Source organism: Micromesistius poutassou (genome assembly GCF_964030765.1).
Source record: "Micromesistius poutassou genome assembly, chromosome: 8".
NCBI classification, from domain to species: Eukaryota; Metazoa; Chordata; class Actinopteri; order Gadiformes; family Gadidae; genus Micromesistius; species Micromesistius poutassou.
The window spans coordinates 4,290,473-4,311,031 of NC_140278.1; the positions used below are offsets into that span (position 1 = coordinate 4,290,473).

The 20,559-nt window shown below is 52.1% G+C and overlaps 1 protein-coding gene across 1 annotated transcript in view; it reads right to left on the reverse strand.

The window, feature by feature from the left end:
* Window positions 1-370: 370 nt before the first annotated feature.
* The window catches only part of LOC311351715 (triple functional domain protein-like), a gene marked incomplete at its 5' end in the record, with an annotated part of 68,347 nt that continues 48,158 nt past the window's right edge, over window positions 371-20,559 (reverse strand). Inside the window, 25 exons of the mRNA XM_084471871.1 lie at window positions 371-865; window positions 2,287-2,473; window positions 2,665-2,803; window positions 3,620-3,820; window positions 4,816-4,894; window positions 5,116-5,237; window positions 5,710-5,872; window positions 6,068-6,095; window positions 6,199-6,337; window positions 6,741-6,997; window positions 8,646-9,796; window positions 10,960-11,137; window positions 12,058-12,249; window positions 12,707-12,784; window positions 12,938-12,988; window positions 13,443-13,535; window positions 13,718-13,807; window positions 14,083-14,152; window positions 14,270-14,373; window positions 14,787-14,853; window positions 15,768-15,916; window positions 17,041-17,133; window positions 17,507-17,605; window positions 18,573-18,743; window positions 19,349-19,641. Coding sequence (XP_084327997.1) covers window positions 438-865; window positions 2,287-2,473; window positions 2,665-2,803; window positions 3,620-3,820; window positions 4,816-4,894; window positions 5,116-5,237; window positions 5,710-5,872; window positions 6,068-6,095; window positions 6,199-6,337; window positions 6,741-6,997; window positions 8,646-9,796; window positions 10,960-11,137; window positions 12,058-12,249; window positions 12,707-12,784; window positions 12,938-12,988; window positions 13,443-13,535; window positions 13,718-13,807; window positions 14,083-14,152; window positions 14,270-14,373; window positions 14,787-14,853; window positions 15,768-15,916; window positions 17,041-17,133; window positions 17,507-17,605; window positions 18,573-18,743; window positions 19,349-19,641 — 4,622 coding nt within the window. The 3' untranslated portion in view covers window positions 371-437. The remainder of the gene's footprint in view (window positions 866-2,286; window positions 2,474-2,664; window positions 2,804-3,619; window positions 3,821-4,815; window positions 4,895-5,115; window positions 5,238-5,709; window positions 5,873-6,067; window positions 6,096-6,198; window positions 6,338-6,740; window positions 6,998-8,645; window positions 9,797-10,959; window positions 11,138-12,057; window positions 12,250-12,706; window positions 12,785-12,937; window positions 12,989-13,442; window positions 13,536-13,717; window positions 13,808-14,082; window positions 14,153-14,269; window positions 14,374-14,786; window positions 14,854-15,767; window positions 15,917-17,040; window positions 17,134-17,506; window positions 17,606-18,572; window positions 18,744-19,348; window positions 19,642-20,559) is intronic.

Sequence of the window (20,559 nt, forward strand, 5' to 3'; positions counted from 1 at the left end):
AAACTTCAAACAGTTCCTCTCATTGTTGTGCGGGCATACGACCATATGCCAATGGAGTGTTTGGGACGAGGGCCACAGAGGACCACGAAGAAGTAGGTTGAGATGATAAAGAAAGGAGAGGGGGGGGGGTAGTGGGGATCGATCGGGGGGGGGGGTATTTCAGCAGAGGTCAGTCAGTCAGACAGCAGCAGCAGCAGGACATTTCATGGCTGAGTGAGGAGGCGTGTGTGTGTGTGTGTCGGTGTGAGTGTGTGTGTGTGTGTGTTAGTGGGGGGGCGGGACGAGGACATCACCTCGTATCCGAGAGGTGTTCTAGTTACGGGGGTGGGGGGGGGGGGGGGGGGGGCGGGCGACGTGTCTTCAGCAGCTGCAGCACCACCCGACCTCCACCCGACCTCCTTGTTGTGACGTCACAACCCCGGGGGCCGCGGCCAAAATCAGGCGTGGTCGAGGAGGCGGCTGTGGAGGAAGTGCTGCGTGGCGGCGACGGGACGCACGTCCGTCTGGTGCTTCCGCCGCTCGATGAAGGAGATGAGGCGGGAGGTGTCCAGGTGGACGTCCCCCGCTGGCGGCGGCGGCGGCGGCGGGAGGAGGGGGGCGGCGGCGGCGGCGCGCGGGGCGCCGGGCCGTCTGTCGGCGTCGCGGGGCTGCAGCCACGGCGAGCGCAGGCAGGCGCCGGCGCCGGGCCGGGCGGCGGGCTCGCTGCGGAGCAGCGTGCGCACAAAGTCGCGGGCGGCGGCGCTCACGCCCTGGAAGTAGTCGCGCGGGAAGCTGAAGTCCAGCCGGCACACGTTCAGGCACGTCTCCTCCACGCTGTCGTCCAGGAAGGGCGAGGCCCCGCTCAGCACCACGTAGGTCACCACCCCTGAGGAACGCATTTCGTCACGCCACGTTAACGGAGAGACCTCCGGCGATTTTTTTTTTTTAACCCCGTTATTGTTTTCCCGAGGGTCACACCCCGTGTTGAGGGAAGTAAAAAAAAACAGACTAAAATTGATTCGGACCAAGCCGGAGATCTGCACTGGCTGCCGGTGTTCTGTCAATTTCTGCTACCCATCAGATTTTGCTACCTGTGGTTCTGTGGTTCTGCGCATGACGACGCTATTGAGTATTGGTGTAAAATACACATGTATTTTGTACCCCTGAAATCTCCAATAAAGACGTTATAATACAGTATCAAAATGTGCTCCCCGTATTCTTACAGTGTACATGGAGTGAGTAGTCGTTTAAAATAACATGTTTCTGTAGTGGGAGCATTGTTTGATAGAGGCAGTTGGTCAACAGATTAAATACGCTACCAAACACATAAGGTAGCACTTTTTGATAGGGTAGCATGATTCTATAGACTCTGATACTGTATTATAACGTCTTTATTGGAGAGTTAAGGGGTACAGTATGTATATTTTACACCAATACTACACCGCGGATCAATAGTGTCGTCATGCGCATGTGCAGAACCACTAGGTAGCAAAATCTGACAAGGGAGCAGAAATTGGCAGAACACCAGCGCTACGGAATAGCTATAACGCTAACCTATGGGGGCAAGCTCTTTATCCGCTTTTGGGGCCTCTAAACACATTCAGAAAACCATTCCAAGACCTGTGTAACACCAGTTGGTTCCTTACGAGACACCACCGTGCTTGTTTAACTCAAATAGTGTGGCGAAACAGTATAAACTTTGGGTTTTTTGCATGTAAACACTCGCCACAGATTACCCCGTTGACATATCAGTGCACAGGTTAAACCAGCCATCACACACACACTCACACACTCCGAGATCACCTGCATGGCTACATGGAGCGCCAGCTTCACGTATCATTATCTGTGTTCGAAATCATCCCCTAATCACTATTACTATTTCTATTATTACTATACTACTCACTATTCCCTATATAGTGTTTATGATATAGTGAACTATATAGGGAACGAGCAAACGAGAATTCGGACACTACGCTGGACATTTCTAAACGTCATTTGCGTCAGTAAACGCGCCCGCATTGCATTGTGGTATACGGGAGTAACATGTAGGGAACATCGTATGTTCACTCAAATTTTGGGTATTTTATCGTCCACTATATAGTGAATGAAATTAAACACTGAGAATTCGAACACCACTACAAAATGGCGAGCACCCTATATAGGGCACTATATAGGGCACTATATTGTCCCTGTGTTTGGCGGACCCCAGTAAACGTCACCTAGGCGGCGGTGTGCATCAATTGACATCGTTACAGTCACGTTCCCTTTATTTTCCCCCTCGTGTCTCGGCTTTTGATCACAACGCACCCAAGCTCCACATGTCGGCCATGAGCGAGGCGGGCTGACCCAGGACCAGCTCCGGGGCGGCGAACTCTGGGCTGCCGAGGAGCGGGTGGACGTAGGAGGAGGGCGGCTCCAGCTGGACCGCGTCGCCAAAGTCCGTGAGCTTCACCGTGGGCTGGGAGGAGACGTGCTCCACCACCAGGTTCTCCGGCTGAGGGGTGACGGGGGTCGGGTGGGGTGGGGGGCGGGGCGGAGGAAGGGAATTAATAGAGCTGCACGTTAGCAATATCCAATTCATGGATGGACTTACACTCATCACACAGATTAGGGAAAGACTGCGTGCGTGTGTGTGTGTGTGTGTGTGTGTGTGTGTGTGTGTGTGTGCGCGTGTGAGCTCCGTACCTTGACGTCCAGGTGTGCTATCCTCCAGCTGTGCAGGTAGTGCAGAGCCTCCAGGACGTCCCGCAGGTAGAAGGCCACCTTCTCCTCCGTCAGGCTTCCCCAGCTCACGATGTAGTCCAGCAGCCGGCCCTGCTCCGCCCTAACACACCACCGCCACACCGTGAACGTTAAGAGACAGGGAGACGGCACGCAGAGTGGACCACGTTCAGGTGCGTTCACACATAAAAAAATGAAGGTGCGGCGCGAATCCATGCAGAGTCAACGCAAAGGAGAAAGAAACGTTGTTCACAAGAGAGCCCCTCCTCCGGTATGTTTCAAAAGACTCAAGCTTATCGGTGTGCGAGCGCACACGAGCGTCCCCTTCTCTGAGGGGACACTGCTTGTGAGTGTGACCTCGACGAGCAGTACACAAGTTTGAGTGTGGTGCAAATATTCGTTTCGCCTTTTTTTTTTTTACGGTTGATTACTAAGAATTTTAGTGAAGATGCTGTCCAACTTCTTCCCAACAATTGATTGATCTAGTTTGGGTCGTGGATATCAAACCGAACATGCAGCACTGATTACAGTATGAGCCACTGTATGGCACTAATGGGTGGTTTATAGCTAGTGTGAAGGAGAGGGTGGGTGATGGAGATCAACACAAAGACACACAAGCAAAGGGAAATATTTAACTAAAACGTGAAAAAGGGTATCAAAAAAGGTCAATGGTTTCTATGAACATCCTTACTGTACCGACAGCTATATATTGTTTATCTTCTGACAAATGTACTTATTGTAAGTCACTTTGGATAAAAGCGTCTGCTTTAATGCTCTGAACGTAAATGTATCACATTCGTTTTTTTAACATCCAACCGACAAAACATGACAACACAAAAGAAAGGCAAAATGTGCAAACTAAAAGAATAGTAGAATAGAAAACTAAAGTAGAAGAGCGAATGGGGGGGGGGGTACTCACATCTCCAGGACGAGCACGTAGCTGGTGGCCGTCTGGTAGGTGTCCAGCAGCCCCACCAGGTTGGGGTGGTCCAGGGACTGCAGCAGCCTCACCTCCCGCAGAACCTGCTCCCGCCGCAGCAGCCGCTTGTTCACGTGCTTGGCCACCACCGAGCGCTTGCTGCCGCGCTGCTCGCACCGCTTGGCCACCGAGAACCGGCCCCTGGGGGAACCGACACAAAGGGGGAGGGGGGGGGGGGACGACGGTGGTCAGTAGAGAAAGGCCCAGTTCCATTTCTCTCCCCTTGACAAGAACACTTTGCTTTGAGTGCCCTTAGCTGCAAGTCAGCTACCGAGCTGGCTAGTGTTCAAGGGTTGATTTTTAAGGGAAAAACAGGACTCCCTCTTGCTCCCCTAAGTATTGGGACACCCTACTCCTTCGCGGGAACGCGCAAAATCTAGGGTTAGGGCTCCGATCTAGGGGAAGGGGGGGAGAATCGGGACAGGGCCTAACAGTAGAGTTCGCACCGTAGCCGGTCGACGAGTATGAGTAGGAGCGCCAGGGCCGTGGTGTCATGCTCGGGTTTTTCTGCACGTGCGCACACTGTAAACAGGTCCAAGCCCTGGAGCTCCACCGCAGGCGCCGAGCGCGTCACGTCCCCTCCGTCTCTTCCACCTCGTGGGACCCAGTCTCTCCTTCATGCATCTCTACACAGCTGCCGGCAATCACCATCAGCATCGGCAATCGGCATCAGCTCCCTCTATATCAACCCCCGGTCCTCCAGACGATCCTAACAGACCTTGAATAGTTTGTATCGTCTTGTGGCCCCGCTGTATGATCCTCCTTTCCGAAGAACTGTCCAGTCCGCCCCGTCTAACCCGTGTTTCCTTGTTCTTCAGTTCCATGCTCCTCAGCCCCTCCGTCAGGACTCCCCTGCACCCATACCGGATTCCCACCATTCTCTAGCCGCCCCCCCCCCCCGGTCTGTCCTGTGTCGTGCTTTTGGGTCGACTACCTTCCCCCCCCGTGATCATAACAGAGTACTGGACCGGGAGTGAGATGTACAAAGGAACGTTTCGTGGAGCCCCGGGGTGAGGCCAGGGAGACAGAACGAGAGGGGGATATGTGTGTGTGTGCGTGTGTGTGTGTGTGCGTGTGGTTATTTTTAAATTTTCTTTTACATAACACATTTCCCAGTATATACATATGAATGTTACCTTCCCAGCTCACTGGTCTCGGTGTAGTAGGACTCAAAGCTGCTCTTCCAGACAAATTCACTCCTGTCATCTGAGGCTCCTGGGAAAGCAGAGTTCAGTCTCACATTATACACTAGTACAAGTCAAAGATAGTCTGTATCTTCTGAGAAAGCAGACTACATCTCCCGAACTAGACTAGTACTAGTTTATAGACGGTTATTAATAATGCTTAATTCATTCTCATTATGCTATCTCATTTAAAATCGAGAATCAACAGGTTTAACTTTTGACAACCCCCCACCCAGCCCCCCCCCCACCTACCTAGGACCCTGAGGCTGGCGGAGGAGGTGACGGAGCCCGAGACGTTGGTGGCGATGCAGGTGTACACGCCGGCGTCCTCCACCGAGGCGCCCAGGATGTTGAGCACCGCCTCCCCAGTCTCGCTGAAGGGGGAGGGGGGGGGGGGGGGGGCAGGGGGGCGGAGGGAGTAGCGTTACGGTGGGTGGGTGGGGGGGGGGGCGGCACCGCCTCTTGAATCAGTGTGAAGCCATGAACACTTAAATCCATCCACCCATCCAAGCTCTTTCAATGAATTTCCACTTCAACCGTAATATGCAGTGGATAAATAAATAAAAATTAAATTAATTAATTAATTAATTAAATAAAATAAATAAATAAAATAAAATAAAATAAAATAAATAAAATAAAATAAATAAATAAACAATAAATAAAAAAAAATTCAGACCATTTCAGAAAATTTCGGAAGAACAAAACCAGGTAAGGTGTTCTTTTTTTGCTATCAATATTAATGTCATTTAAAAAAAAAAAAAATAAACCTCTACAATAACATTCACATTCAGACGCAAAGCGATTTTCCTCCCGGTTGACGATGAAGTCGCGGGACTGATCGGCCACCTGTAGCTGACGCTGAAGCGGCTGCTGTTGCCCAGGGCGCTGTTGTCGGGGCCGTGCCAGGAGACGGTGGCCCGCGGCCGGCCGCACACCTTGCAGCGCAGGGTGACGTTGTCCCCTCGGTCGCACGCCACGTCGGACACGGGCACCAGGAACTCAGGGGGCGCTGGGGGTGGGGGGGGGGGAAGGTCAAAGGTCGACATTGAATCGTGAAATCTTTGTTGGTTCTTTTCTTAATTCAATTGTTTTTAGAAATGCCATTATCCATTTTTAAGTTTTTTGGGTCCCGAGAAATGAAAAGGGAGCACACCCTTGACTATTAAGATCGGACATTTTACCAGGTGAAACTAGGTGAACGTACCATCATATATGTAGTTGGGATTCAGAAGCTGAAAAAGACACAGAACAGAGCACAACATTAGTAAAAAAGGGACATGGCTGTGTAACAACAAAAGCAATGAACTCGGTGTTTGGGTGGGTGAGAGGCGCCACCTTGACAGAGACTTTATTGGCCAGGCTGTCCTGCGACTTGCGGAACCCGTTCTCCATCTTGGCCTCCTTCCTGCCCTCCTTGTCTCTCTTCTCTGATTTACGTCGGATACGAAGTGCTGTGTGCCATGATAATGATTTTCTACACACACACACACACACACACACACACACACACACACGCACACACACACACACACACACACACACACACACACACACACACAGGAAATGTGTTATTTTATTGCTTGCTTGGATTTTGAAAAAAAATCTGAAATTCAGAAAAAAAAAACGCGTACTACAAAGTACACATTTGAACTTTAACTCCGCAGCAATCCAACGGAGACAACGTCGAACAAACTCCACCAATAACATTAATCTTCGATTTTAGTTTAGGTTCGTTTCCTCTAAAAAAAACGTAATAATCTCCGATACATGGCAAGTCCCCCCCCCTGGTTGGCCATCAGCGTAACAGTGACCCCACCCCCTCACGACCCCCCCCCCCCATCCCCCCCCCCCATCCCCCCCCCACCCCCCTCACGTACTTGATGGTGCCCTCCGGGAGGTCGGGCGTGACGGAGGCCGAGGTGTGGCCCAGCACGTAGCCGGGGATCCAGCCCTCGGCGGCGGGGCAGTGCTGCGTGGCGGCGCGGTACACCAGGTACATGTTCTGCTGGTTGCTGGCCAGCATCTGCACCACCTCGCCCTGCAGCACGCACACCTCGTCCTCCTTCACCGCCCCGTAGTCCTGGGTCACCAGCATGGTGGACACGGTGCTGCTGCTGCTGCTGCTGCTTTCACTCTGCAGCGGGGGAGGGGGAGACAGAGGGGCTGGGGTTAATACAGATGTGATAGCACACACACTGCAGGGGGTGGTGTTAATACACACACACACACACACACACACACACACACACACTGCGGGGGGGCAAACACACACACTGCTTTTAATCTCCGGGAGCCAAACACAAACACAGGGGGTGGTGTTAATACAGACAGAATCTAACACACACACACACACACACACACACACACACACACTGCAGGGGGGAAAACACAGACTGCTTTTAATCTCCAGGGGGAAAACACACAGACACAGGGGGTGGTATTAATACAGACATATCACACCCATTGCTTTTACTCTGCAGGGGGAATCCCCTTGGTTGTTTCAATATAGGCATGAACACACACACACACGCACGCACACACACACACACACACACACACACACACACACACACACACAAACACACATCAGGGTAGACACGCAGGGTAGAGTTAATACACATACTTAATTGTACTGAAACTGAAGGGAGGTCAGTATTAGTGTACAGGATCTCACCAATCAAACGCTGGATTTGATTGAATCGCATGCAGTGAAGAAAGCGTTACTTTGCAGCACGTTTATTTGTTATCACATAGAGATGTGGTCGTTAGGGGAAATGAGGCTAATAACCAAAATAGCCTGGCATAACGACAAGTCTGTGTTTACTTCTGTGTTTCTGTGTGTGTGTGTGTGTGTGTGTGTGTGTGTGTAGTCGTCTTAACAACAACGGATCCAAATTGAGATCAACTCAATCGCAAACAAAACACAGTAGCTGCATTAATCCTGAAGAAATACTGTTTGTTTGTATGGAGGGAGGGAGGGGGGAGGGGAGGAGGGGGGGAGGGAGAACTTGAGAGGAAGAGGTCGGAGGTGGAAGTCGAGCGTTCCCACACGTTAGAGAAACGGGACAGAAACGCTGCGCTGACAGAACAGCACCTGAAGTGTTTGGGACCAGGCTGCCAACAATGCACTTCGGACAATATCAGCACAGTAGGTGTCAGAGGGGGGCTGGTCGCTTAAAGCAACAGAGAAGACAGTACATCAGGAGAGAAAAAACACTCGACCAGCATGAAGAGAAACGGCCCCGCGGTTAAAAGTTGTTTTACCATTCAGAAACTGTTAGTACGATCCACCGAGCACAACAACGCGCAAATGTCCACACAGGCCGTGCACGCAGAGCGCACACACACAATCCGACACACACACACACACACACAGACACACAAAACAAACTCACACAAACACACACACACACACACACACACACACACACACACACACACACACACACACACACACACACGTGGCCGAGTTAGTGGGCTGAGATAGCAGTTAATATCCAGGGCGCAGCGGCAGTAGTAGTAGTAGTAGTAGTAGTAGTAGTAGCATCAGTGGTATTAGGCATGTGGAAGCGAAGGCAGTGCCCAGAAGAGGAACTGACTGGCCAGCCAGCCAGCCAGCCAGCCTGCCAGCCCGCCAGCCAGCCAGCGAGGCCGTGTTAGTGACCCGCAGCACCGGGCCAGGCGGGAGCCTTGAAGAGGTTGCAGGGTGCGGGGGGGGGGGCGTCGGTGGTGGCGGTGGCGGTGGTGGGTGGGTGGGGGGGGGTCTGCTGGCCTGGTCTTACCCCGTTGCTCTGGGTGGAGTTTATGGACTGCTCGCTGGTGGAGGAGCAGGTGCTCATGCGGTCCTGGTCCTTACTGTGACCCGAGTGGCAGCGGGGCCGGTGCTGGTGGGAGGGCGTGGCCCCCCCGCCGGGCGACCCCGCCCCATCGCCGCCGCCGACCGGCGCCGGGAAGGGGAAGGACCCCGACCGGCCGGCGGGGGAGGCCGGTACCGCCGGGGCCGCGGCCCAGAAAGTCCCGCCCTTGTGGGCCGGGCTGGCGGGGACGACGCCGGCGTCCTTGCCCAGCCCTCCTCCTCCTCCTCCTCCTCCTCCTCCTCCTCCTCCTCCTCCTCCGCCGGGAGACTGCGGCGAGGCCAGGGGCGTCACCGTGGCGACCCGGGGGGTCTTGAGGGGTAGCGTGATCAGGGGGGCCACCGCCATCTGCGGGATCCCGGCGGCCGGGTGTCTCTGGCCCTCCCCCGAGGGCCTCCGGGGGCCCTGCCGCCCGGGGCTGCCCTCCGCGCTCCCGCACAAGCCGTTAGCGGTGTTAGCATTGTTAGCGATGCTGCCGCTGCTGCCTCCACTGCTGCTGCCGCCGCCGATGCTACCGCCGCCGCCGCCGCTACCGCTACCCAGGGGCCCGTCCAGCACCCGCATCCTGGGCACCTCGGGCCCCCCCGACGACTCGGGGGCCTCCCCCGCCGCGTCGGAGTCCAGGTAGGGGTAGGGGTTGGGGGGGAGGAGGGAGCCCTGGGGGGTGAGGGGGGGTGTGGGGGGGGTGCGGCAGGGAGACGACCACGTACCTGCTGATCGGTCGGGCCCCTCGGGGCCCGGGGGGTGGTGGTGGTGGACGGGCTGCGGGAGGCGGGAGGAGGGCTGGGGGATGCGCGAGGGCCGGGTGCGGGGCCCGCACAGGGACGAGTTGCTGCCGGAGACGCCGGAGCTTCCACCTCCTCCTCCTCCTCCGCCGCCGCCACTGCCGCCGCCGCCGCTTCCTCCTCCTCCTCCTCCTCCTCCTCCTCCACCCAGGCTGTGGGCGTTGCTGGAGCTGCTGCCCCCTGCCGGGCCCCCGGCACTGCCCCCGCCGCTGCTACTGCTGCTGGGGGGCCCGCCGGCGCCGCCGCCGCCGCCCCCCACGTGGTTCCTCTGGTACTCGATGGGAGAGGTCAGCGCTGCAGAGACAAAAGATAACACGTTCCATTAGTGTAACTATAAAATCATTACTGCAATTGTGACGATCCCTCCACCCAGGCACTAGGTGTCCGTGATCGTCAGCTGCATGAGTAACACCTGGGCCAGTGTGCTCTGCCTATAAAGACCTTCCTCATTCTGAAAAAGGGGTCTTGGAGGGAACTGATTCCTGTTCACCGGCAGGCCTGATGGCAGCGCTTTCTCTTTGTTTATTTTGATCTGCACACACATTATCACACATCCATACATGCATTCATGACTGATACTGATCTTTACACGTTTGTATTGGTTGAATTGTAAAATAAATACCGCTTGCTAGTAGCCAGCTCGTGTTTGTTCTCCCTACTTTGGCACAGCCTTGGAGCCGGGTTGTGACACAATCACTACTCTTATGTTCGTTATACAACACAAGGATAACTTGTTAGTAACTGGCGCTGGTCTTGCGATTTACTAGCACCAAAACAACGTTACAAGTTACACTCAACAGGTGCCGTAGAGCGCCCCCCCTAAGGCATGGGAGTAACCATGCATACTGTTGACTATCCACTGCATACATAACAACTACACTGCTTGTTATACTGTTATGTAAGTCGCTTATGGGACCTGTTGCACTTATTTTTTTTTGAGGTTTTTGTTGCCATGGCTGTATCATAAATACACGGCCTGTAAAGCGCTTTGAGACTGTCATTGTGACTAAGAGCGACACGAACAAAACAGACTTGACCTGACTTCATTTCGATGACTCATGGTTCTTGTGTTGTTGCCCGGTCACTCCGCTCAGCAAATGGTAAATGGACTGCATTTATAATAACAGCGCTCCTCTAACCAGTGGTCACTCAAAGCGCTTTACTGAATGAATGGGTGCCTAACATTCACCCGTTCATGCACACATTCACACACCGACGGCGGTGTCAGCCATGCAGGGCGACAGCCAGCCCCCGTCAGGAGGCAGTCAGGGTGAGGGCGTCTCGCTCAGGGGCACCTCGACACTCAGCTAGGAGGAGCCGGGGATCGAACCAGCAACCTTCAGGTTACCAGCCAACCCGCTCCTACCTCCTGAGCCACATGTCGACGCTTTATGACTGCATTATGGCCACTTTCTAGCTTTATGTTTAGCGTTTCCTTGGGCGGAGCTTCACCTTACCGTTGAGGAAGTTGCGCTGGTTCTCCAGGATCTGGCTGACCTGGTGGACCCAGAGCTGGCTCACGGCCGAGCTGGGGGAGTGCAGGCTGTAGCGCTCTTGCCCGCCGCTCGTGGAGCGCGAGGTGAGCGTGAACTTGCAGGGGTCGTCCGGGTTCTCCTCCAGACCCAGCCAGCTCACCTGGAAGGAGGACACACAGAGAGAGAGAGAGAGAGAGAGAGGGGGTTGAGGAGATGAATGCAAAGGGAGGATGAGTGAGCGGGCTGGGGGTTGAATGGGGCACTAGCACCCCCTGTGGTGCTGTGGGTGTACTGCATGGGGTGGTTTTTGAAGCATACAGTTATCAATATGAGATTTTTTAAGTGAGTTTTTCATCAAGCCAGATGCCTAGATATTTGTATTCAGGGACTTTTTCAATAATAGACCCACTGATAGTGGAAATGCATACACTATTGTGACTATTGTGACCCATATCTCTTGCCCTTTTGGTCTGATTAAGAACCAGCTTGAGTGAAACAAGAGCATTCTGAAGAGCATTAAGAGATGAGTCAGCAGCACAGTATAAAATGGTATCATCAGCATACAAATGAATTTGAAAACCACTGACGAGACAACTTGACCACTTCCACTTCCACCCCACCACCCCTCCTCCTCCCTTACTCTCGTAAAAACACCCCTCTCACGCACTTATTGTGTGCTCCCCTCTCTTAATTGTCTCCCCTCTCTATTGTGTGCTGTACGTCCTGCAATTAAAACACAGTGCTTAGCATTGTGTAGCATCTCATCCTAGCTATCTTTGTTGTATACGGGGAATGGGTTAACCTAGCCATTGTTAGTGCTTAGCACTTTCGTTTCTATGAATATCTTTACTGTACTGACAGTGATATATAGAGTCTCGTTCTCCTGAGAAATGTACTTACTGTCAGTCGCCTTGGATAAAAGCATCTGCTAAACGCTTTAAATGTAAACGTAAGTCATCGCAGCTAAGCGGTTCAGTGCAGCGTAATTAAAGAATGGAAGGAAGATTTGTGTCTGCTATCGCTGAAACACTAGAGGCCTCGGACTGCTTGACGTTCAGCGTCGCGCCGCGGTTAGCTCACCTTGACACTGTTCTTGAAGAGGTAGCCCAGAGTGGTGTAGCCCTTCTTCTTGTCCAGGGGTTCGCTGAAGATGACGATCTGCTCAAAGAGGAAGACCCTCCTCTCCTTCATCCTGGACAGGAGGCCTCCGTCCTGGTCCGACACCATGAAGGTGTCCTGCAGCAGTAGCCTGCCCTGGGCCACGATCTTTCCCTGGACGACGACAGAGAGAGTCGGATTTTAGTGCGTAGGCTCACATCCCTTGTTGTTGTTGTTGTAGTAGTGGGGTCGCACTAAATCACTTTATTGTCATGTACAATGTAATGCTCCTTACAGAAACATTTCAATAACATGGGACAATACAGGGACAATAACCGGGGCGACAAAACCCCAATTCAAATAGTTAGGTTTCTCAGAAGCGATAAACTAAGGCTTTGACAGTGCTGCCCCCTGGTGGCCAGTTCCTCGAACCACACAAACAATTCCAGCACAAGGGTGAAAGGAGGCAACCAAATACTAATAAACACGTCATTAGAAACAATTAATAATACATAATAAATTAGAAATAACAAATAATGACGAATAACTGAGACATAATAAATAATACATACATAATAAATAGAATTGTACTGAAAAGGTGCAATAGATAAAAGATGAAAACACGTCTTACTTCAAACCCTTGGAGGCGGCCGACGTTCATCATGTCGTTGCAGCGCTTGGGCACCACACACATCACCTCTACCGCTTTCTGGGGACAGACGGCGGGCAGCAGCAGGGGTCAGAGACCAGGCTCCAAAACAGGGCCTTTAGTGCCTTTATTTATAGCGTATTTGTTGCACACATAAAAGATTACTTCCACAAAAAAACGATTGGGATTGTTGTTGTCGGGCTCACGTCCTACCTCGAGCTCCAGGGAGTCTGCACCGGACTTCTTGGAGACCTTGAGAAGATCCTAAACACACACACACACAAGATAAACACACCGAACGATTAAGTTCAAGGATGTAAGATGTCTTTCATATCGGAGATGATTAAAGGTAAGGGAAGGCTTTGCCCTCAGGTTATGTTTCTTTATTTAACCGAGTACTGCTTCATTACTGTGTCGCAGGAAAATGGCGCAACGGAACTCTGTTACCACGGAAACAGTTGGACCATTGACCAATCATTGGTCCTATTTTGACCAATGGGGAACGCAAACCCAAGACCAATGACACCCACGGTCCAACTTCTCCATGTTTTTTTTCCTGCAGAAACTTACTTAAAGTTGCAGGCCGCAATTATTTTACACCGGGCGTAATAAGCAACGCAGTCTTATATTAGAGAACGGCCAAGCGGGACTCCTCCCCCTTTAACCTTCAACGTACAGCAGGAGTTTGGGGTGAAGCGGTCGGCTCTGTTGTGCTTACCTTCAGCAGAAGCTGGTACTTCATGATGCGCTGCACAGGTTTAATCAGCAGGTCCGTAAGCTGTAGTCTGTGGCCCAGCCTCTGCTTGAGGTCCTACAAAGTAAATGCAACGATAATACACCAACAGTGTGTGTGTGTGTGTGTGTGTGTGTGTGTGTGTGTGTGTGTGTGTGTGTGTCAATGGCGCTGAGGACCACATACAGAAACCCCAACATTAAACCACGGGGGACGACAGAGGCTGAAGCGGAGCGCGGTGTGTAATCAAAGGGCGTTACCTCAAAGTAATTGTCGATGTACTCGGAAACGATGTGTTCAGACTTGGGCTTGTTTTGGCAGTACACTATGTACATGTGCAGTCTCCTTTCCTGTAGCAGCAGACAGAAAAGAGCCACGAGTTCATTATGGTAAGTCGTACGTGTTGAGATCAAGGTTAAAACACACGCCAGTTGGTCATGGATAATAGAAGATACATGGTCTGTATTCAGACTTGGCTCCATATTATCTTCCTTCTTGGCCTTCATATTAGCTCTTAATGCTACTGTTCCTAGCATTCAGAACTGGAACTCCAGAGACACCAAACACTAGCGTTTAAAACAAACACGGCCACTAGGTCAATAATCAAGCTGCTTCTTTTCCTCACCTGTTTGACAAACAGAGAAGCCAGCCTCTCAGGATCCTCCAAGCACTTTTCAAGCTCAGCCAGGAAGAAACTACGGAAGCACAAAGTCAAGGATTTCAGCCACATCCTTCACAACACTTCAGTGCCCCTCGGCCATTATCAGTATGACAGAGTACATTTTGGGATCTATATCGGGAAACAGGCGTACTCTTTGTGCCAGTCGTAGATCTGATGGATGTTCCCGAACACAATCTTGTCCTTTCCCCGCATGTCGTCAGGCACGCCCTCCTCCTTCATCCTGCTCATGTAGCCCTGGGGAGGGGGGAGAAGGACGCAGAGTCAGCCTCACATCACACAGAGAAGGGACACACACTTAGGGCGCACTTGCACTAGGCCGTCTGTACCGTTTGCCCCCTAAAGTCTAGATCGTTTGGCTAGTGTGAGCACGGCCCTCCGTACTCAAGTACAGTTCAACTCAGTTAAATTGGCCTCAGTACACTTCGGAGAGGTTGTGCTCAGGCACACGGTACAGATGCTAATGAGCCGACACGCGCACACGCACGGTGTACTCTGGCCCAGTTGAGATTGCCTAGAGTGAGCACAGGTCAGCGGCACTGTGGGGGGGGGGGGGGGCAATCATACTTGATTACGGTACAGGGAAACTTTGCCTAGTGTGAGTGTGCCCTTAGTTCATTTGGTAGACACCGTAGAATGGTTTCACTCACCTCCACCACAGAGCCAAGGTCTCTGACGTAGTCTCTCTCTGTTTCCACCAGCTCCAGCATCACATAACTTGTGGACAGAAAGGAAAGGAGAAATGATAGTTAATGATTATTAACTATCATGTGACAGTATATATATATTTATAAAACGGGTGGCTTAAATCAAGCGATCTGATTGGTTCCCAACTGTTGTATATTGAGCGTATACACACAGCTATGACGCCCGTTCAGTTTACAGAGTTCAGTATCAATCCGCGCCTAACTTGAACTGTTGTTTATTTATATATAAAAGCGATAGCATAGTTCACTGAAGCCTAAAAAAAGCCTGTAAAGCAATAGGCACACGGTCGCCGGCAATTTAGCCTTCTAAATTGCTAAATTGCCGGCGAACCAAGCTACCGTCTCTAGCCTTCTCTCTGAAGGACGCTACAGTGTGTTGCATAGCAACCGCCGTACACTTTGCTGGCAGCCAGGAGGGACTACTTTTCTGTATTCGTTAAAAAAATGCTTTTCTGACTTTCTCGCTTTTTCAAAATTGAGGGTGTCTATGACTTTAATTTCGCCATATTTACGTAACCGTTTTATAAAAGCAATAGATCACTTCAGTCAGTGATATACGGTCATTATACCACAGTAAAGGGGGTCGCCGCCCCTTCGCTGCGCGTCGGGACAGACAACGCCCCTTAACTGTGGTATAATGAGCGTATACCACAGCCTGTCGTGATCTATTGCTTAAATATATAATGATAATTAAAATGGACTAAAACAAACACAGTGAAGGGCAAAAGGGGGATGGGCGATGGCTGGTTGAACCTACTATTGTTTATTGATTTATTTAAAGCAGATTTCACTGAAACGATACTCTCTGGTTTCAAAACCCTTGTTTAAGTCTAGCTGTGTTCAGTGTGTGTGACGAGAAAGTGCAGCATAGAATCAAGTAAAAACACAAAATAAAACCCAGAGAAACAAACGCTTGCGACTCACTGCCTCCTCTTGAGGAAGCCAGACTTTCTGTCGTCCAGCTCGTCGATGGGGGAGGACGACGAGAGGAGGGAGTTGTCTGAGGGGATGAGGGAGGGGGAGCTGCTGTCGCCCTGCTCCACAGACAGAGAGCTGGGCCGGTCCTCCAGAGACTGGGGAGAGGAGGAGGAGGAGACAGGGGGAGAGAGAGAGAGAGAGAGAGAGAGAGAGAGAGATAAAAAGAAGATGCAAAGAATAATATAAATAAAAGGAAGAAAAAAGAGAGCAAGAGAGAGAGATATAGAGAAATGGGGGAGAGAGAAAGAGATAAATAGATACAGAGAACGAGAGCGTGCGAGAGAGAGAGAGAGAGAGAGAAAGTGGGGAGAGAGAGAGAGAGAGAGAAAGAGATGAATGTATACAGAGAACAGATTGAGACCGCACAATAGAGGCATGAAACAAATAAAACGAAGAGCAAAGAGACCCAGAACAGCAAACGCCGGCACTGTGAAGAGAAGCCATGTGCCCGGCGCGAGAGCACGACTTCCATCACAATCCAGGCCGGTGGGGTAGGTACGTGTGCTGGAAGTGACAGCGGACACGCAGGGAGTTGGGCGGTGTGCGGCGGTGTGCGTGTGTGTACGTATGTGCCACAGCACAATGCCAGCTGGCCTGTTAGGAGCGAGAGACAGCTGGGCCCACGGTGAGTCACAGTACTGACAGCTGACTGGTAGGCTACGATCCATCATCCATCATCGCCATCGCCAAGTGCCAGCGAAGAGGAGAGGGGGAGAGACGCAGTGTGTGTGTGTGTGTGTGTGCCAATGTGTACGTTGGTGTGCTTTTAGTGGGTCTGTGCACTTTGATTGAAAGGGACACGTTTGTGCGCATGTGTGAGTTGGAATTGCTGGATTGTGTGTGTGTGTGTGTGTGTGTGTGTGTGTGTGTGTGTGTGTGTGTGTGTGTGTGTATGCGTCTTGTTGCGTTTGTCTTTCCAATCGGATCCGTCTGTTCTGTTTTCTAGAACAGGTGTTACATTTTTGTGATATTGTTTTTGCATGTGTGTGTGTGTGTGTGTGTGTATGCGTCTTGTCGCGTTTATCTTTCCAATCGGATCCGTCTGTTCTGTTTTCTAGAACAGGTGCTACATTTTTGTGATATTGTTTTTGCATGTGTGTGTACATGCCTGTATGTGTGCGTGTGTATGCGTCTCTGTGGGTGTTTGTGTGTGTGTGCGCGTGTGTGTGTGTGTGTGTGTGTGTGTGTGTGTGTGCGTGCGTGTGTGACTATGTCTCACCATCTTGCTCTTCACCAACTCCTCGATGGCGCTGACCAGTTCAGCGGCACTGGGAGTCTCCGAGCTACTGGGGCGGCTGGACAGTCGAGAAGCCTGCAAATACGGAAAAAGAACGAAATAGAGCGAGAGATGGAGAGAGAGAGAGCGAGAGCGAGAGAGAGACACACACAGAGAAACGTGTGTAGAACATCTTTAAAAACTGATTTTGAAACATGCTCTCCTGAGAACTTAAAAAAAAAAGTGTAATATATAGGAATAATATATACAGTACTGAAGTAAAGAGTTACAAGCGGTGGAAACATAAAGCACTGTCCAAGGGTTTTATAACACAACTTGGTGTGAGTCTGTGTGCGTGTGTGTGTGTGTGTGTGTGTGCATGTGTGCGTGTGTGTGTGTGTATGTGTGTGTGTGCCTCTAGGGTTGCCACACGGGACACACTGCGCTCCCAGCGTGACAGAAGGCTCACCGTCGAGGGGTTGGGGACTCGATACTCCACGCCTCCAGGTGAGGACTGGGTGGGCGGGGCCACCCTAAGAGGAGTGTCAATCGGGGAGCCAGTGGCCGGCTAGTGTTGAGGACATAGGGGGTCGGGGGGGGGGGGGGGGGGGAGGGGTTTACGAGGTAGGTTAGGGCCATGGGCAAGGTCTGCGATTGGACGGCTCTCGAGTGCGAGCGTCACAATTGGCCGGAGGACACACTGGGTTTTCGGGACGTATTGCTGTTAAAGAAACTGCATTGGTTGCTCCCGAGATACGCCGCACTTTGAGAGACAAGTGAGTATGAGCCAAACAATTCAACTGAAAAACCACCGGCACTCATTCCAAAAACGGCGTATTCACTCCAGCAATACCGAGGAAGCTCAACCCCCCCGGTGGGAGTTTGAGGAGGAGTACGGGGGGCGGAGGGGGGGGGGATCAATACGGTTAGGAGAGAGTCGGACAGAGAACGTAAAAAAAAGTTAATAATGGAGGGAGGAGGGCTGAGTGTTGCTGTGCTTGTTCGATAAGGAGAGGTAGGGAAACTGGGACAGAAGAGAAGCAGAACAGAAATCAACGTAATGCTGAAGGCGGGCACATGCGACCGTCCAGAACAGGAAGAGAAGAAGAAGAAGAAGGAGGAAAAACAAAATCATATTAATGGTGTCATTTCAATGTGACGCCGTCTACGAAAAACGACCAAAAACATAGGCGGATGAAAGGTTTGGCTTTACTTCTGCTGTGTGCGCGTGTGTATGCATATATGTAGTTATGAATATATGCGTGTATGAAGGTGTGTATGTGTGTATGCATGTGTATGTGTGCGTGTGTGTGTGTGTGTGTGTGTGGCTGTGTAGGTTGGTGTGTGTGTGTGGATGCATGTGTATGTGTGCAGGTCTGTGTGTGTGTGTGCGTTTTTAGGTGTGGGTGTGTGTGTGTGTATCTGTGCATGTGTGCGTGTGCTTGCATGTGTGTGTGTGTGTGTGTGTGTGCTACACGCCCGTGTGCGTGTATATAGGCCCCCCCCTCTGCCCATGCCCGGCGGGCTGCCCTCACCTTGTCGTCCTGGGGGTCCGGCTGCAGCAGGCTGTGCACCTGGATGGCCATAGGGGGCGGTAGAGGCACGGCGTCGGGCCCCTCCTCGCCCTCCTCCTCCCCGCAGCTCTGCATGCCCGACGACGACGACTTGGACAGCGTGCCGCTGCTCAGGCCCTCGTTGCGCATGCGCTAAGGTGGCGGGCAAAAGGGAAAACAGAGGAAAAAGAAAAACGTTTGGAACGCGGCCCTCTGTTAAGGCGCTGGGTGAACACCCCCCCCCCAACACCCGCTTAGCCGTTGGCGTCCCGAGAAGCTGCCGCCGGCCCGGGGCTGTCTAATGTTCTAACGCCCCCCCCCCCCCCCCGCTGTGTTAAAGTAGGTTAGCATCGCGGTTTAGCGCGGGCTAGCTCAACGCAGACTTTTTTGGGGGCAGTCTCCAGAAATAGCCGAACGGACGCAGCTCACAGGGCGAGCGCGGCGGCGTGTTTTCAAGGTGATTGTGTACGAAAACGGGATAACATCGCACTTTTTCCGTCTACAAATTCTAGCTGTTGCAGCAGTGCATACAAAAAAAAAACCCAGAAACATAGGAAACTCAAGACAGAACAACAACCAAAACAACCACAACAACTACCAAAACAAAAACAATTACAACGACGACAACAACAGGATATTAAACACACACCCTCGGCTGACTTTTGCGGTCCGGGCGCCTTTAAGATGAAGACAACGTTTGTGTGTATTGTGTAGTGTTGTGTGTGTGTGTGTGCGTGCGTGTGTGCGCGTCCCCTCACCTCCTCCAGGGTCTCGTCCTGGGGCGTGGCGGCCGTGTCGTCGGGGTCCTTGTGGGAGCCCAGCGGCAGGTCGGCGGCCGACTTGCGGACCACCTCGCCGCGGTTCTTCTTGTGCTTGTTGGCCAGCTTCTTGACGTGGCCGTCGGCCTTGCCCGAGCTCAGGCGCCGCACGGGGCTGGTCAGCCACTTGCGCAGCGTGTTGCCCGGCCGCTTGGGCCCCGGGGAGGTGTGGGGCCCCAGGGTGTGGCTGGAGCCCGGCTGCAGGGCGTCGTTGCTGGAGACGGACAGCGTGTCTGGGGGGGGGGGGCGCACACAGGGGTTCACAGTTAGGGCGTTTAGGGCATTCAGCGGACGCTTTTGGTCATTAGTGTTGGGGAGGGAGTGACACAGTGTTCACAACAGCGGTGGAGGAGAGCCGCTGCCGCCGCCGCAGAACGGGAGATAAATGGCGTGTGAAATTAGGTTTTCGTAACGCGGTAAGCGGTGACTGACATCACTGTTGTCCCCGGCTGATTCACGCGCTAACATCAGCCGGAAATTGTGGTCATTTCATTTAACTGACACAAGCCTTGTGTTAGTTGCGTTTCCACGAGATGAATTTTTTTTCCAAAGCGACGGACAATAATTTGTCAGAAGAAAGACTCGACGACTCTGCATCGCTGTCGGTACAGTGAGGACACTCATGGAACCAAGAGCCAAGCACTGACAATCGCTAGCTTAACCCTTTCCCCGTATACAACAAAGACAGCCAGGATAAGATGCTACACAATTGTGATGCAACACACAGAGCGTGTGGATTTTTGGTTAAACGTACGTTTATGCGTACCCTTTTTTTAGATTTAAGTCGGCCTCGTTGGGGGCAAATGGCGAGGCTTCACTGCATGAAGGCTTGGGATGCATTGGAATCAGGGGAGTGGGTACAGGCGGGTGTTCTTCGACGGTTAACAACAGTACTGCGTTGTTTATGAGGAGCAATGTCACGTATAAAAATAAGGTTGTTAATGAGGACAGAGAGTATCCAGCTCAGCTGTGTACGGCTAGGACTCGACGAAGGCTCAATGCCCCCAAGAACAACGCTGCACCCGGCCCGGTGAACAACTCGGATAACATTCCCCGATATAGACTGCGTGGTCTGTGTCTTAGGTAGGGCATGAAACACGTGTGAATGTGTGTGTGTGTGTGTGGGTGGGTGAGTGTGCGCATGTGTGTTT